Below are 17,510 nucleotides of genomic sequence, written 5' to 3'. Positions count from 1 at the left end.
GAGTGCTTTTCTTAAATAGGATATCTCTCTTCAGGCTTTCTAATCTGGCGGATAACTGTCTTAAGACTTTCAAAGTCCAAACTTCACCTGGTTCAGATTCCTTCCTAGAGCACATTTCCCTGGAAAGTGTCCTGTTTACTTAGCGGCAGTACACACAGACACATTCCTGTGTCCTGAGTCGTTCTTGTGCACACATCCGATCATAGTTGACAGCTGTCTGCCTTCTCATTAGCTTACTCTTTCTCTCTCCCTCATACACACACATTCACACACCTCTGCTCCACGTTCTTCTTTTTCTAACCTCCCTCTTTCCACCTCTAATATTACACACACAGGCTTGCCGTGTAGCTTACACACCTCTCCCTCCAGAGAAGCAACTGCTGAACCTATGAGGGGGTATTTTGACTCTGTGCAGCCTCCGTAGCTCCCCCATATCGCTGTGTTCAGGCAGGCAGAACTGTGGGAAGGGGAAGTCTTGCTCCAGGGATTCATAGTTAGAAGAAATATACTTTCTAGACTACACAAATTATATACTAATCTTGAGTATGTGGATTACAAACAACATCAAATAGGATGGCACTGAGTGTATTTTGGACTAAACAAGGACATTTAAACTAGAGGGATTCACTTCCACGATGCTTCCCCAGGTAACTTGAGCATTGGAAACTTGATTTTATGACAGAAAGAAATAATACTAGATGAGCTGCTGTGACTCTCTCTCTCTCTCTAGTATGGTACATAACAAGTTGTGCATTTATTTTAACCAGTTTGCAAACACAAATGCATGTATATGAAGAAAAATAAGATGTCAGAATCAGTGTGAAATAGCACAAAATTTGTTGCATACTGGTTTTGAATAGTTAACATCTGACTAATAGAAATGACATGGAAATTTAGGTACTACCTGAAATCATTTATACTCTATTTGTTGTCTGACATATCTCACCTTCAGTGCGCTCATTCAGCACCACTACAAGTCTGTGTTGTTTTAGAGCACAGGCTTATATTGTATTTGTGTAGCACCCCAACACTCTATAGTGTGTCTAGGAGACTGACTGGGTTCAGTAGGGAACTTTGCCTTTGTCACTCAAGGTAGCTACTATGAAGGTTTTGAAGTAAAATTATCAAGACCTGCTAACCTCTCCTAAACAACATCATACATAATAATAATGAGCTGACACTAACACATTTGCACATACTGTAACTTGTGTGTATGTGTGTGTGCTTATCCCAGGAGCGACAACGGCTGGAGACCATCTTGTCTCTGTGTTCGGAGCTGGGGCGGGCTGAAAGAGATGGCGATAACACGGCTACAAGTCCCACGTCAGCTGTGGCGGACCTCCAGAAGATCAACCAGGAGCTCGAGAAGCTTCAAGTGAACGACGACGATGACGACACACCATCCGTCTTTTCTGACTCTTCAGCTGTTAATGGAACGACGGGGAATGGACACATGGCCAGAGATCATGGATCAGAGAATGGCTACTATGATGATGATCTACAGGTACGACGGAGGTGCAGCAGCGGTCACCGAGACAACAGGGCAGAGTCACCTGCCGTCAGTCTGCGAAGCTTTGCCCCCTCACCTTCTCCACGCGCTCAGAGGACCAATGAGGTACAAGAGATATGATATTTATTTTTACAAATTTACTGCATCTTTAGCTGTTGTTGAGTGTTGAACAGGAGACTTATTACAGAATTTCCATCCCAATTTTCAGATTTTAAAATTGCAGAAATGTATGAAACATAAAAGTATACAGAGTCCTTTTTATTTCACTGAGAATATGGGTTGAATAATGCACAGCAACAGTCTCTTTTGAACGGTTCAAATGCTACAAATGTTACATTATCATTCAGCATCATTCACGTCTCCTGTCTGAAGAGAGTGTAAGACTGCTGAAGCAGCACCTTTGACTTTAGTCAGCTTCTTAAAAGATTAATCAGGATTGATGTGTGTTTATGCTCCCTGTTCTTTCTGGAAAAGATGAGAGTGACAAGGATCACTCCTCTTATTAAAGTATTGACACACACATCCTTCACGTACACAGATGGGAGATATTTACAGCCCATTTATTAGATTAGAGCAGGCTAAGTGTTACAATTTAGAGTTGACAGCTGGGGTTTGTGTATGTGGGTCTGTGTGTGCTGGTGTCTGCCCACATTTCTTGCTGAACAGAAATGTTTATCGCCTTAAGGAAGTACTGTGCCACCATAAGAAAAACTTAAAGCAGTCTGACAGTGGATACAAATATTATAAGCTTTAATATAAGATTTAGATTTTTTTTCTGTGAACATATTGGCCCTAAAAAAGTTTTAACAACACCCTAACAATGGTTTAACCTCTGTGACGATGTCGTTACCAGGCTCTAGATGATGCAGCTCATCGCCGCGGACATGAAGTGAGGCCCTCAGAGGAGGAGGTGAGGCGTGTGGAAGAGGAAAGGATCCAGGTGCTGAACAACATGGAGGAGCTGGAGCAAAAGATTAAAGAGCTGGACAACCAAATGGAGGAATCTGCCCAAGAGGTAAAGAAAAGACAGAGTGAAGGATGATGCCACTTTGGGCAGACAGAACACAGCATCAAATCAAATCAAATCAAATCAGTAATGCATTTTGTTCACACTTTATTCTGTAGTGTTACGTACAGGTTTGTAATAACAGTAAGGATAGACCAAGGATCACTGCAAATGGTTTACATACTACTGTGTATTTACCCAAGGTGGAGCTTGAGCGAGCTCTGGTGGAGGCTGAGCAGGAGTCAGAGGTCGCTGCTCTCCAGCAGGAGAAAGAGGCTCTGGAAGCACTTCACAACAAGATGGCTGACCTAGAGACCAAGTCCCAGCAGGAAAAGGAAAAGGTATTTAACAGGGCGTCTCATTATAAAACAGTGAGTGAGATGGATATATCTCAGAGATTCAGAATGGCTGACACAGAGACCAAGAGCAGAGAGCAATAATCCAGACAATGACGTTTGATGATGCATCGTCTGTAAATTGTTTGTCTTTCTTTACTGAAAGACTTGTAGGTCATATTAGTATTGGGCAGAGCAGAGAAACATACCCTGACTAATGGGGGGAAAAAAATGTATCAGTGTTTTAAAACCCTTCTTCAAACATGTACACTAAACATTTCCCTTCCTAAGGTGTGTGTGTGTGTGTGTGGTATTGAAAATACATACTCTGCTCTCAGACTCTCATACATTTAGGGGTCATGTGACTAACTGGTAGGTGTTAATCCCTCTCATGCTCTCTGCTCCAAATATATATCTGCTAATACTGCCCAGGGTATAGCGGTCACCAAGTGATCCTGTCTTACACACACTTCTGCAGGAGGGCCGTGGGTGTGGGTGAATGAGTGTGTATGTGTGTGTGTTTATGTGTGTCTGTCTACATTTATACCAATATGTGGTATCATTGACAGGGTTGGGAGTGTAAGTGGATAAACAGATTGAATTTGCTGTGTGTGTATATGTGTGTGTTTGCGTACACATGTCTCAGTTTGGCATTGGGGTGTTCTCATCTGTTGGATTGAGCCCAAGAATGATTGTGAAATTTCCATGGACCCCACAGGAAGTAGATACTGTATATGATAAAACCGTATTGTGATACTGAGTGAGCCAGAGGGAAAGACAGACAGACTGATCAGAGAGATAAGTATTGCCCCGAGTGTTCAAAGCTTCCGTTGTAGAGCAGGTAATGTTGAGTGATTGAACAGACTTTGGGTGTGTGTATATGTTGTGTTATTTATAGAGAGGATCATTAATCTTCTGAGCCATTCCTTCTCATCCATTCCCTCAGTCATTTCCATTCAAACAAACAGAGGAAGAAAGGCAGGAGACAGAACTCATGACACTATTCATACTACATTCATTTCTACTCAATACCTCTCCAGTTCTCCATCCCTTTGGTAGACTTTTTTCTCGTGCTTTCCCTCCCCTGCCGTCCCTCTAGGCTAATCTTGCTGACCTGGTCGCCGTAGTGACTAACTGTGGCTCCCCAGTCCCACTAACGCTGCCATCCTCTCTCTGTCCTGTATGTGTGTGTCCATGTGTGTCTCTGTTTCTTTGTTCGTATGTACACATGATCATTGTGTACATGCGTGTTTGTGTGGGCACGTATGTGCGTCTATGTGTTATGTACGTGTGTGTATGCCAGGCGAGCGCGTTGCTACAGGCAGAAAGGGGCAGAGTAGAGAGGTTGGCTCAGATTGTGTGTGAGCAGCGCTCTCAGCTGGACAGCTGCCCTGAGGCCACCAAGGAGCCCCTGCAGGAGCAGTTGGCCAGGGTCAGTACACACACACACTCACACCTCACAAACATATGCATAAGAAGGTATGTACTTTAGTGTGTAGGCCAGTGGATCCATGCAGAGAAAGCTGAGCATGCATACACTGACTGACTCAGAACAAAGGCAGATGTAAGTGCACATGAGGATATTGACACTTAAAACATAAACCATATGTGGACAGGTGTTCACATGAAAAGACTCGAGAAAGAGACACGTGATGCATACTTGAACTTGCACGTGAATATGCACACTTTTTCTTTCCTGGGCTAACGTGCACCTCACCCCACATCTATCTTTGATCTTTACCTGGTTCATGTTCTCTCTTCTCAATGTCTAGCTTTTTTGGTTTCTGTGTTCACACGTTTCTTTATTTGGCTGTTATATAAGTACACTGATATTTAGGCAAAAGGTTGAAGGCATTACACTTTGTGTCTGACACATAATATCAGTCCATCCATCCATTCGCTGTACCTGCTTCTGCTTTAGAGGGTGGCAGGGCTCTAGAACCTATGTCCATTGTCACTGCTTGAGAGGTGGGGTACACCTTGTGCAGGTTGTCAGTCAATCACAGGGCTGACGCTTAGAGACAGATAATCATTCACACTCACATTCACACCTATGGATTATTTAGAGTCACCACTAACCAAACCTGCATGGGTTTTCTCTGGGTGCTTTGGTTTTATCCCACATAACAACATGTTTAAAAAGATGCATTGAAGAGACAACACTTCTAAATCATCTGTACTTTGGGGGAATGCTTACAGCCTGTAACATGTTGCATGCTTACTCAGGCACTGGTTATGCTTTGGTGTAGTGCTCTGCATGACTGTTAAGTGTTGATGAAACATCAGGGATATGTGTGTGTCTGGTTTGCTTTGTCTGTGTCTGTGTGTATTGTGGAATGAGAAGGTGCTTTCTTATTGTGTGTGTCAAAGCTGTTTCCTCTCAGAGTTTTTATTATATTTCATGATTTGTCATAATATCAACATGATTCACATGTTTACCCATACTAGGAAGAATTCTCATCACTCAAAGTTTCAAAGGTTAATTATCAAATTAAATGAAGAGTTTCACATTGTCAGGTTGTCCATGAACACTTGAATGTACACTTGATCAATTAGATAATTCATGTTGTTAGATTAATTCATCAATAAAGTATACATCATTTAAGTGTTCTCAGTGTGTCTGAACCATATAACATAATATTTACTGCTTCAGTGCTACTCCAGAGTCCACTGTAAATCTTAACATCTTATTATATTGATGTATTTGCATGCATTTAACAGCCATACATCCCCTGTGTATCTGTGTGTGACCACAAGTCCTTTAGGTTTTTTTGTTTACCTGCATCTTGCATGTTTTATCAAATGTATGTCCAGTTAAGTTTACGATGTATACATGCAATCCTTCGTCTTACCTGTTTACCTGTGCATTATTTCTTGTGTGTGTTTGTCTTTCAGGACTGTGAGGTGCTCGATGCAGAGTCGAAGCGTTTTGAGGACCTGGAGTTCCAGCAACTGGAGAAAGAGAGCAGGCAAGATGAGGAGAAGGAGACCCACACGCAACAGCTTCTCCGGGAAATTGCAGACTTTCAGCGGAGCACTGTCACTCGCAAGGTATCGACTGTCTGTCTGTCTGTTTGTTTTGAATCCAGCCTATGGAAATATGTATACTGTACAATATCATGTTTTATTTACAATCCAGAATGAGTTAAAAATCCATTAAAGTAAAAACCTAAACATATTTTTGCTGATGTGCAGCCTTTTCGAATTTTCTAAGATGTACTGGTTTGTTGTGAAACACCTAATTCCTACACACTCAACGTTTAAGATGAATCTCTGTTTAAAATGGTCTGAAAGCATACAAAATTATTTCATGTAGTAGCTTTGGCACTAGTTTGATAAGTGAGCTAGAAACACGTAACAGGCTTGTTTTGCTGTACCTTCAGGAGCGACTGTTAACTCTGAAGAAGCAGGCAACGCAGATTACCCAGCAGGCTCAGCGAGAGAAGGAGAGTTTCCTGAAGGAGAGGAGCACCCTCGAAGCAATGCTGCAAAGGGTACGAACCTGTCCGTATTTGTGTGTGTTTGCATGTGGCTGTCCTGGCTTCTGTGTATGAATATAAAGAATGAATAATGAAGAAGAGGTTTATTTTGTTTTCAAAATTGATTGTTGTTTCATTTGTTTCCTTTTCCTGTCTCTTAGGAGAAGGAAAACCTCGCTATGCTGGAAAGAAAATATGCAGACTTCACTGGTGGCCGAAGTTTCACTTTAAGGGAGGTAGGTTTGATTGACAGCTGTCAGACAAGAAACTGAAGACTGTCTTCCTCTTTGAACTCCTTCAGACTCTTAGAGTAGGCAGGACTCTCATCATTTTTAATGGTTGGGGTTTTCCTCCTCTGCTAGGATACAGCCTCTCTGGCTGATGTGTGTCAGTCTTTTAGCGACCGATGCTATGACACCACCTCTGCCACAATTTCTCCTCTTCCAAGCAACTTGTGCACCCTGTCATCCCTCCTTTCCTCTATTTCTCTCAAGAATGCAGAGGTACTTTTGTCTTGTTTTACTAATATATCGCTTTCTGTTTTCCTCTTTGTCCAGACAGTAAAGTCATATCATCCTTCCTTCGGTCTGTCCTTGTGGTTCCTTCTTTTTCCCCTTTCAATCTCTTGTTGTAACTGCCAGTCACTGCAATGCAGGAAAGAAAGACGTTACAGAAATTTAAGCAGAGACCTATTTCATTAATTCTGTGCACAGCTTATACTCACATGTATTAATACTCAGGTAACCTTGTAACTGTCTATTGTCTTGTGTACTTCACGCAATGAATGTTAACAGTTCAGTGTCTGTGTAACTTCTGAGCGATGAGACTTTTTGTTATGTTTTTGCTTTGAAACTGCTAAAATCACCACCAAATTCTGCATCACTCTCACAACTAATTCTCAAGTTTGTCATTAATATGGCTGACTCACTTCATGCTATGCCTCACGCCTTCTCTCTCCACATGACACTTTCCAGGGCTATGTCACAGTCAGTGAAATCAATGAGCTTTACTCACAGCTTGGGGGGGACCCTAATCCCGCCCATGCCCCCACACTGGCCAATGCCTCCCCTGAGTCCGAGGCAAACTCGTCCCCTGACGACGACAGCCCCAAACCACCGGAGGATGAGGTGTGTGTAGTGGTGTTAAGGGTTTCCGTATGTAGTTAAGTACGCGGATGTAGTTGATGCAAAGTGTGTGTGTGTGTGTGTGTGTGTGTGTGTGTGTATGAGAGTGTTGCTATTTTCCCTCCTTCTTCTGCACCATTCCAGTTTTCTGACAATATTCCTTTCTTCTTTTCAAAGCTCTGTCATTCTTCCTCACCTGCCGACTGTCACTCCTCTTCTTCCTCTTCCTCCTCTTCCCATCTGTGTCCCCGCCCCCTCCCCAAAACACCCTCTGTGCACTGGCCAGAGAACATGGTGTCATATCGAGACCCCTCTCCCCTTCCTGACTCTCCCCCTCCTCCCCTTCCTGTCAAAAAACACCGACACCAACACAGGCAGGTAATGTGTGTGTGTGTCTGTTGGTGTGTGTGTGTGTGTGTGTGTGTGTGTGTGTGTGTGTGTGTGTGTGTGTGTGTGTGTGTGTGTGTGTGTGTGTGTGTGTGTGTGTGTGTGTGTGTGCGCATCAGCAACTTTGTGTTTGTTTGTTTTTGTGTGACAATGTGTAGAAACCAGATGCACATTTTACACAATTCTTTTGATGAATGTTGATTGTAAAAGGTGATTTATAATTGTTCAGGTTGTAGTTAACTTATAGTGCACGATAAGTAATGCTGATCCTCTTTCTGTCCCATCCCATCTCATACACGTATGAATAAATGAGTATTTATTCATATGGCTGAAATAAATCACTATGGACTGAAGAATTGTGGTATGCATTTTGTTTTGTTACAGTGTCTTTTTTGATTTACAAAGGTAAAAGTGTAAAATATTAAGTCCAACACATTGCAACTTAAAGTCAGTACATTTTCATTAAAGAATTGGGACAATGTTATATAACCAAAAATGAAATTACATCATTTTTATCATTCATTTGATTCAGAATGGATGGCAGTGATGAATAATTGATAATGAATTAACAGCGTACACCTCCTCCCTCTGTTGCGGTGTGTATGTTTGATCAGCATTTCCGTTTGCTGGAAGAGAGGAAGAGGTCGGAGAGAGAAGGTGGCTCCCATCTAAGTGACACATTGCCCAGGAAGAAAACCACACCCATCATGACCCCCCAGTTCACGTGTGCAACGCTGGGACGCAGCTTTCCCACCAAGGTACGCATACATATAGATGGTCATGGTCATGTATGCATAATAAATGAAAGAATTCAGTACAAAGTTATAGATGTCATACTTTCTCTTGGTCTATCTGTAGCTTATTTTCTCAAATTTGTTATTGAGTTGTGTAATGTATTGTAAATATTGTGTAAATACTGTAATTTTTATTTTTGAATTGCTAATACATGTAAGTAAAAACATCTGGTCTCTTCTTGGTTGTTTACAGTCCCATCATCCCCTGGTACAGAGCACAAGTTGTGGCAGCATTCTTCCAAGAATTTTCTCCTTATCCAACAAGGAAAATGAATCTCGACGTCTGCATAAAGGTACACACACATCCACAAGGACACTTGCTCAGAAACCACTAATACAGATAAAGAGAGTACGTGTAGGTGCACAGACATATGTAACTCCACTTGTAAAGACTATCTTCATTGTTTTCATTATTCTCTTATTATTATTTATGTCTGTACTTGTAAGATCAAACACACTCATCTCTGGGTTATCACATGAAAATACACCTAATATGGTAACATCTATCCTGGTTACGGGTTTTGTGTGTGGGCGTGCACCTGATTGTGTTTTGTCTGATCACAAAGTTTCTCATTTGTTTATCTGTCAGTGGAGATAGTGCAGGAATGTAAATGGAGGAGGGCTGCTCCAGTAAGTGTGTTTGTGCACGTGAGCGTTCAGCAGAGGTGCTGGTTTGAGTTTGAACAGTTAGAAAATGGTTAGTTTGTTAGAAGTGTTACAAAAAACGCACTTAGAGGTAGGTTTCTTCTAATTAAAATTCCTGCTACAACTGTGAACCAGCCATTTCCCATCATTAAGATCACTCATTAGAGAGTCTAATCCTTGTGCCCTCTGTTTAGATGTGTGCTGACATGTGGTTTTGAACACAGATATAGCTGCTGAAAGATGAAGGATGGTCTGTTACCTCAAGGACCCTGTGCCTTTCTTCCATGTCAGCTTTGACATGTGTATGGTTTTAGTATTGTGAATGAAAATGTAGTTCCTTATGTGCAAAGTAATTACATGCAACAACCAACTTTGATTATTTATAGAGGACTCTTTCGTAACTACACTTATCTAAGATGGAAATCCTCAAAATCAGTTTTATTCACGTATAATTTTAGAGTACTGTGTGTGTGTGTGTGCCTTGTCCTATAATAGCACTGCTGTTTTTCCCGGACACTGGTTTGTGTATTTGGTCCCTCAGTCCCTTTGGTCCCTTGATCTGGCTCATCAGATGGGTGGGTCTGCTGCATGGGGCAGATGGTATCAGGTTTTTTGTGTGTATGTGTTTCTTCTTGTACCCAGGGGCCGAGTTTGTCTTAAAGAGTATCTGCACCGTAATTTAGTTCCCATTTTCCCCTCTAATTCTGAGGACATCTCATTTTCTTTCCAGGTATTTTTGGACTGCCATAGTTACTTTTAGGACTCTGTACTGCGTTTACTCATTTTGGAAACCGCTTGTTTGTTTGTTTGTTTGTTTGTGATTCCCACTATCTGGACACATTTCAACAAGAGTAGATACACCAGTTAGGCGTGGATTTATTCTCGGCTGCACGTATACGAGCGTTCACAGTGGCGGGGCATTGTGATCCAAAATTGAAGCCACTGGGGCAAACTGTTGTCCCAGATGGAGTGACAGAGACAGGTACAGCACACTGCATGTGCACACATGCATTAGAATAATAGCTTGTGTTAGTAACTACTGAAGCTGTTGTTTATTTCTCTTTCTGTGTTTGTGTGTCTCCAGGTCAGCCCGGCTCCCGAGCAGCCTCCCAGACCAATGTCTACCTCGATGCCTTTGGGTACCGTGACAACCAGGCCTTTGACACAATGAGTGTGGATAGTACTGACTCCATTGAAACCAGCATCTCTGCTTGCTCACCTGATAATGTCTCCAGGTGAGTGTCGCTGGCGTGTCGTGTGTGTGTGTGTGTGTGTGTGTGTGTGTGTGTGTGTGTGTGTGTACACATATATGTCTGTGGATATTAATAGAAGTGACAGAAACAAAAAAGTGAAGTGTGTCATTTCTGCTGTAGGTGTAAAACTAGTCTAGCTTAAATATTTCTAAGTGAAGTATTTGCTGACCAACATCACTCACTGCATCTTTCTACACTTTCTTTGTGTTTGTGCTTTTGTGTGTCCCTTTGAATGACAGAAAGACTGGAAAGTTGAAATATGACAAGAGACAGACAGAAAATTAAAAACTTGAATACACAAAAATGTCCCTTTGTGTTCATAATGTGAAACATGGACTGTTTGGGGGGGGGTGAACAAAGAGTGTAGAAAGTGAGTTAATGTAAAAAGTGTGTGGAGCTGCAAAGCAGAGGTTTCCCGCCTTTCATGGTCCCTCCTTGGAGAATTAGATGTGTAGAAGTGTGTGTGTGTTATATGAGTTAAGGGGGACTCTTGATTAGTGTTGGAAGGGTCAGGTTACGGAAGACGGAAAACATGAAGGTGTGTGTGTGGGTGTGTTTGTGTGAGTGTGTGTTCACAGTCAACCCCCTCAGGTTCAGATGAACTGAGCAAACCAGTATGAGTGAGGGGGCACATTTAGGGGTCCACCCCCCTTCTGGACTGAAACCATGTGTGCTCATTCTCCTTTTTACAGTGGTTGCATCTGTCCTTTGTCTCCCCTCCTCTTGTTTCTCTGAATGGTATGGTCTTGTGTCTGCAGAGAAATTTTGCACAGTCCCAAACCATTTGCAGATTGACCTCTCTGCATTGTAAGTTTTCCTGGAACGGGCTGCCTCTGTGATCCTCAGAATGGTTCCAGTTGGATTGTGTTGTACCGGCTTAGATCGGATTGGAAGGCGTGTGCGGTGGAACCTGAATCAGTGCTGGATAAACTAGTAGTTTTATGATAGAAGTGGAGTTTTTTGTCAGTGATGTTTCCTGTTTTTTGGAGTGTTGGAGCAAGAGGAAGTAATCTAAATACTTGAATAATTAGATTTGAGCGTGGCTGGTCTATGATGACTATGAGTGCAATACCCTCTCATCGATTGAGGTAAGAGAATAGCAAAGAGATGGGAGGAAGAGAGGAAAGGATGGATGTTACAGTGAGGTTGGAGTTTGGTTAGATTCATGTTTATGTGAGTAGTTACAAAGAAACAGGGGATGTGTCATGTAAGATTAATTTGAGTCTAAATAAAAGTACAAGACTAAAATATGCAACGTAAATCTGCAGTATTATGTTAAGGTTATGGCAGAATATAAAGTGAGAGCTGTGGTGATCTTCATATGAAACTGGCAACTGCTCATGAAAAAAATACCACAGAGCGGGAAAGCATTTTCTTTTTTTCTGCTTGCTCTTTTTTTCTCCTACATTTTTAATTCCCTCCCTCCCTCCAAGTCCTTTTTGAGATTACTTGGGGTACCCTGCTTCTGTCTCTTGCCCTCCCTTCCTTCCTGATTTGTTTAGACTGAGTCTAATGTGTACCATTCATCTTAACAATGTTGCGACATCATCACAGATCAACACTGGGTATCCATTTCCTCCTGGCTGCGGATAAGAGAGAGTGCGTGTGAGTGTGTGTGTTTGCATGTCAGAGGGAGAGAGAGAGAGAGAGAGAGAGAGAGAGGAAAATGTTGAGAGAAAAATACAGTTAAATATGACAAACATAAACACAAATCTCTCCTCTGTTATGTCAGTCAGGAGTGTGTCATATGTTGTCCATCTGCAGTCAGGGAGACCTGATTCTGCCTGCTGTGCTGACCTAAAGACGGTGACACTGCAGAGCGTTAGAAAGTCTTTCAGAGAGACAGAGAGAGATGGTCTGATCCTTAGATTGCCTTGACATCCAGGCTTCCTTTCCTAATGGATTTCCTCTTTGAGTCAGCATGCACACACACACACACACACACACACACACACACACTCACATAAACAGTGGATAATTGGGACTGTTCTCAGGAGGCTGCAGCCTTTTTGCTGAAATGCTAAAAAAAAGACTATGATTGTGTGTGTGTTCTCTCTGTACATTTGCATTATTACACTGAGGTTTAACAGACACGAGGGCCTTGTTTCTCAAATGTGATTATGCTCTGTATTTAAAGGTATAAAACGCAGGATTGTCAGGTACTGTTTGTTAACACGCTCACCAGTGAAAGTGAATGTAAAAGCCAACTTCAGATTCACTTTAGTTTGGCTATTTGCCTCGCCATATTTGTGTTTTTCCAGCACTGTGTCTCTTGGATGCCTGCTGCTTACAGTCTGGCACCTGGTCGCTACCTTTTAATAAAGCCCCGACCTCACCTGAGCGCTGTGGGCACAAGCATTAAAATAATAAGAGAATAAGACAATACAGGGTCACAGAGTCAGGGTGTTGAGCTTGCTGCTGGTGTAGAAGGTCTAATAAATTATCTTTTCAGCTGCTCAGCTTCATTACAGTTTCAGTGTATTTCAGGTTCAACCACATGACTGTTTATTTGTGGACGGTGTTTGTTTTCCCATGACTGTGTCAGTGATAGATTATACAGAAGATGTTGTACGTGTGTAGTTGATGTGTGTTGTATGTGTTTGTGTGCTACAGTGCCAGTACTTCAAATATGGCCAAGCTAGAGGAGATGGAGCGAATGCTGAGAGAAGCCCAGGCAGAGAAGAACCGCCTCCTGGAACACAAGGTCGGCACGAGATCAAATCCTGTTCATTATGAGTTCATGCTTTTGTTTTAACTGTTTTACAGTTTGTTAGTGGTACACGCAGGCCAAAAGTATTAATGAATTAATGTAAAGTTCTTTAGAGATGGCAAAAGTGTAAGTCTGTGAGTATGTGTTTGTGTGTTTTTATGACAACTTCAATTATCCATCAGGAGCAAGAGATGGAGGCTCGGAAGCAGGCACTGGAGGAGGAGAGGAAAAGACGGGAGGATCTGGAGAAAAGGCTACAGGAAGAGACGAGCAGACGCCAGAAACTCATTGACCGTGAGGTGAAACTGCGAGAAAAACAGAGGGCACAGGTAAGAGGAAAGAAAAACCAGGAGCATAAAAGATGTGTGTTTCAATCATAAACGTTAATTTATGATTTGAAAGTGTTTCTCAATTTGTGATGACCCAGCATGTACTTTAATCACCTGTAGACTCATATATCAAATTGTATGAGCCTTTATGGGACCAGTGAGGCATCATGAGAAGACTAGTTAAGCTTTCTCTAAACAAGAAGAGAGATTTGTCATGCTGTAATTGTTCCAAAAGATTGTTTTGAACTTGATGTCACATTTTCAGGGAATTCAACTTTTATTCTTTTGACAAAGCATTCAATCATTTTTCTATAGCTACAGTTTGTACATTTCATGCATACTTTGCTCTCTCTGTATGGTTTCAATCATGTCCATGCTGACAGTTCTTAGTATAAGCTTCATCTATCATCCTCTGTTCTGTTGCCCGGACCATCAACTGCTGGCAGCAGAAGAAAGAAAACTTAAATCCATCTAACATATGATATAGATTAACATGATTTGTATGAATTATATAAACACATTATAAATACATCATTGTTATTACTTAACCAAGTCCCTCTCCTTTCCAATGAACCTATTCACTCTTTTCTCTCCAGTCCCGGCCGCTAACACGGTACCTGCCGGTGCGGAAGGACGATTTTGACTTGCGGGCTCACATTGAGTCGGCGGGCCACAGCGCGGACACATGCTTCCACTTGTCCATCTCTGAAAAGACCTGTCGTGGGTACTTGATCAAAATGGGAGGCAAAATCAAAACATGGAAGAAACGCTGGTTTGTCTTTGACCGCAACCGACGCACACTGTCCTACTATTCAGGTACGGCAGAAGATGCACATGCAGACATTAAAACTACTACATAAGATGCAAATACACACATACGTGCACAGAGTATCCAGAGCATCATCACTTGTATTTCCTATATTTTATGTGCATTTGAAATATGAATCAATACGTTAAAACAAAACTGAACACCCTACAGTACGTTCACACATATTGTTTATGTCATACCATCTGTTGTATCTTCTGCAGACAAGCATGAAGCCAAGCTGAAAGGAGTCATCTACTTCCAAGCAATTGAAGAAGTGTATTATGATCACTTGAAGAATGCACATAAGGTATGTGTATATGTTGCTACAAACATGATGTGTGCAAATAACTCATATCTTGAAAAGTATGAATTATTATCTTCTTATTTACTCGTAAAATTACTCTTTACGTCTCCCTGTCTGTCTCCCACTCACCATTTTTCATCCACCATCTCCCTTCTGTGTTTTTTGTCCCATCGTTGACTGGCTCCTCCCTCCTTTCACCTTCCTTCCTCTCCCTCAGAGCCCAAACCCTTCCCTCACCTTCAGTGTAAAGACTCATGACAGAATCTACTACATGGTTGCTCCCTCTCCTGAGGCCATGAGGATCTGGATGGATGTGATCGTCACAGGCGCTGAGGGATACACCCAGTTCATGGTGTAGTGAAGGAGCAGGATATGCCAGTGTGTTGCGACTCATTGTGGCTTTTAAGTTTCTATTCCTTTTTTTATTCTTGGACTTTTCAACTGTCCGAATGGATATTATTGTCATCTATGCTGAAGAACGAATGCAGTTTCTGTTGTGTAGAGACGGCAGCCTCGAGTTACTCAAGATAATATGCAATATTTTATCCACCTCATTTACAAGATGGTCAGGGTTTACGATCATATGGGCAGATACAAGAGGATCGTTTGAACATTTTTAGGCTATGGTGCACCACCACCGTGCCTTGGAGTGACTTCAGGTGTACCTCAAGGTTTTGTTTTAGTGTAAGGGACATAAATGTTAAAAATGATATTTTAAATAAGCTTATTGTCTTCAGAGAAGAGCAGGCTGTTACTCAGCAGCTCTGTTTTTGCCATAAGAAGCTCTGTAGAAAAGATTTTTAATGTGGATGTAATGTTGGAAAAATTGATGTGGAGTGAACCAGTTATTAACATCAACTAGGAATATGTAACCGTAGTTATGATTAAAGAAATGACGCACAAAACCTCCACAATCTTAATATGACACAGAAGAACAAGGTCAATTGAATCATTTTTAGACAAATCCCCGTGTACAGAATAAATAATGCATATTAATTTAGTAAAAGTAGTTGAGTAAATGTATTTTCATTTTGAACTTTTATCATCTTGATTTCATTTCATGTATCATTACTGTGGCATTCTCAGGTCTTAACTGTGTGCATGGATGTGCATGCGTGTGTCATATGATCATGTGTGATTTTAAAACACATGCTAAGAAGTGCCTGTTTTGTGTGCATACTCTTTTTAACCACGAGCTTCTGATGTAGCTCCAAGGTGCTATTCTTACATGGTGAGTGACACTAATGATCCAGGCCACACCATCACACAAAAGATTTCAGTTTGGGTGTGATTATGCACTCAACATGGTTATAATAAGTCTCCTGTGATTGGTTTACAGTTGTGTCACCACAGGCTCAGAAATGAAGCTCTGTTTAAACAGTGTCAGACTTGTTATGTTCCAGAATTATGAGTTAGTCAAATGAGCACGAGGAATAAGGACTGTTGCTAAGGCATTATATTGTGGTATTTGTACATTTTGTTTCTAAGTTGTAGTTAGTTTTAAAATAGTGAGGACAGTTAAAACCCATTGTCGACACAAAACTCCCATTTGTGCCTATTTTTTAAACCATATTTTGTGTGACAGTATTTTGACATGCGTATTATCTATATTTGTAAGAGCGACGTGTATCTATATACAATGCCAAACTGTCTGTGGGGAGAAAACACACCAATGTGGAAACATGGTCCAGAGTGGTTTTGTTAGAAATAGCCTCTGTAGGATGAAGTTGTGTTTTGAGATGTCAGGCAGGAAGAATCTATGGTACAGGCACTCACTGAAGATGCCTTGAGTCATGAAAACTGACTGATTATTGTGCTGCTTTGGTCCACTAGCTTTCATCGCATTGCTTTTATTACCACTAATTCAATGTTTAAGTTCAACGGACTATTCCACATTGATCATTAAAGCTGCTTTTATACTCTCTGTCATACTCCATCGAAATTCAGTCCACTAATCAGTGCATTTATCACCTTGTCGCTCAGCATCGCTTTTGTTTATTGACCAAAGTACATGTTTCTGTGGTATAATGTATATGTGCTTTTTTGCTTTGGCTTTTCTTTGTTCAGTACAATGAGATCAAAATGGCGTCTGTTTTTTCATGACAAGCACATGGTTGTTTTCCAACTAAAAGAGGCTGTTTCAGTGGAAGCTGTCATGAGCTTAAATTTTCCTGTGTTTTTATAAATATTTTTTATGTTGATCCTACTGTATTTATGCCTTTACCAATGCATGTATCTTAATTTTGTATTTCCATATGAATAATAAAAAAATATATATTTTACCTAGTTTATTAAGTCTGTAGAGCAGGTATGAAACTGGCTTTGACATCAACATAGTAATTACTGATTACAGGAATGACGTGTAACATTCAGTCAGTTATATACTCCAGAACCACACACCTCAGGTGCCATCGCTTGAGGTGCATGTTACATTTTAACCAGTGTTTCAAATGTGTAACATCTATGAAATACCAGATGAGTCAGTCAACTTTCTTAAACATTCAAAATAACTTTAAACACAACCACTGTAAATGTGTTAAACTACAATGATATGGATAACTAAAGCAGGGTTAGAAGCTTTTTCTTATATTTAATTCTTAGCAACAACAACAAAAAAAAACAGTAAATATACAAATAGACTAAATAATCATTTTGCATCTTTTATTGAGCCTCAAACCCATTTTCTCCCGTTATTTACAAGTCAGATATTTTCTGGCGCTCCCGAGAGGTGCACGCGCAGCTCGGCCCAACACCTGTAACTTTTTCCGCACCTGTAAAATAAAAGCTTATATATCCCTTGTCCAACTTTGACCTTTTCACGTCTCC

The 17,510-nt window shown here is 41.2% G+C and overlaps 1 protein-coding gene across 4 annotated transcripts in view; it reads left to right on the top strand.

Moving 5' to 3' along the window:
* phldb2b (pleckstrin homology-like domain, family B, member 2b) overlaps nt 1-16,966 on the top strand; it is a 42,333-nt gene extending 25,367 nt beyond the window's left edge. For 2 of the 4 annotated variants that reach the window (XM_049564993.1, XM_049564996.1), the window contains 16 exons: nt 1,235-1,615; nt 2,364-2,525; nt 2,720-2,857; nt 4,155-4,283; nt 5,747-5,902; nt 6,235-6,345; nt 6,492-6,566; nt 7,305-7,457; nt 8,456-8,599; nt 8,829-8,928; nt 10,365-10,515; nt 13,147-13,237; nt 13,426-13,572; nt 14,169-14,388; nt 14,602-14,687; nt 14,902-16,966. In XM_049564993.1, coding sequence (XP_049420950.1) covers nt 1,235-1,615; nt 2,364-2,525; nt 2,720-2,857; nt 4,155-4,283; nt 5,747-5,902; nt 6,235-6,345; nt 6,492-6,566; nt 7,305-7,457; nt 8,456-8,599; nt 8,829-8,928; nt 10,365-10,515; nt 13,147-13,237; nt 13,426-13,572; nt 14,169-14,388; nt 14,602-14,687; nt 14,902-15,042 — 2,385 coding nt within the window. In that variant the 3' untranslated portion in view covers nt 15,043-16,966. The remainder of the gene's footprint in view (nt 1-1,234; nt 1,616-2,363; nt 2,526-2,719; nt 2,858-4,154; nt 4,284-5,746; nt 5,903-6,234; nt 6,346-6,491; nt 6,567-7,304; nt 7,458-8,455; nt 8,600-8,828; nt 8,929-10,364; nt 10,516-13,146; nt 13,238-13,425; nt 13,573-14,168; nt 14,389-14,601; nt 14,688-14,901) is intronic. The other 2 variants (XM_049564994.1, XM_049564995.1) reach the window with 2 other exon arrangements.
* The last annotated feature ends 544 nt before the right edge of the window (nt 16,967-17,510 follow it).

Source organism: Epinephelus fuscoguttatus, linkage group LG21 (genome assembly GCF_011397635.1).
Source record: "Epinephelus fuscoguttatus linkage group LG21, E.fuscoguttatus.final_Chr_v1".
Classification (NCBI taxonomy): domain Eukaryota; kingdom Metazoa; phylum Chordata; class Actinopteri; order Perciformes; family Serranidae; genus Epinephelus; species Epinephelus fuscoguttatus.
The sequence above is the reverse complement of the archived record's forward strand: the minus strand, read 5'-3'. Positions and strand labels throughout refer to the sequence as shown.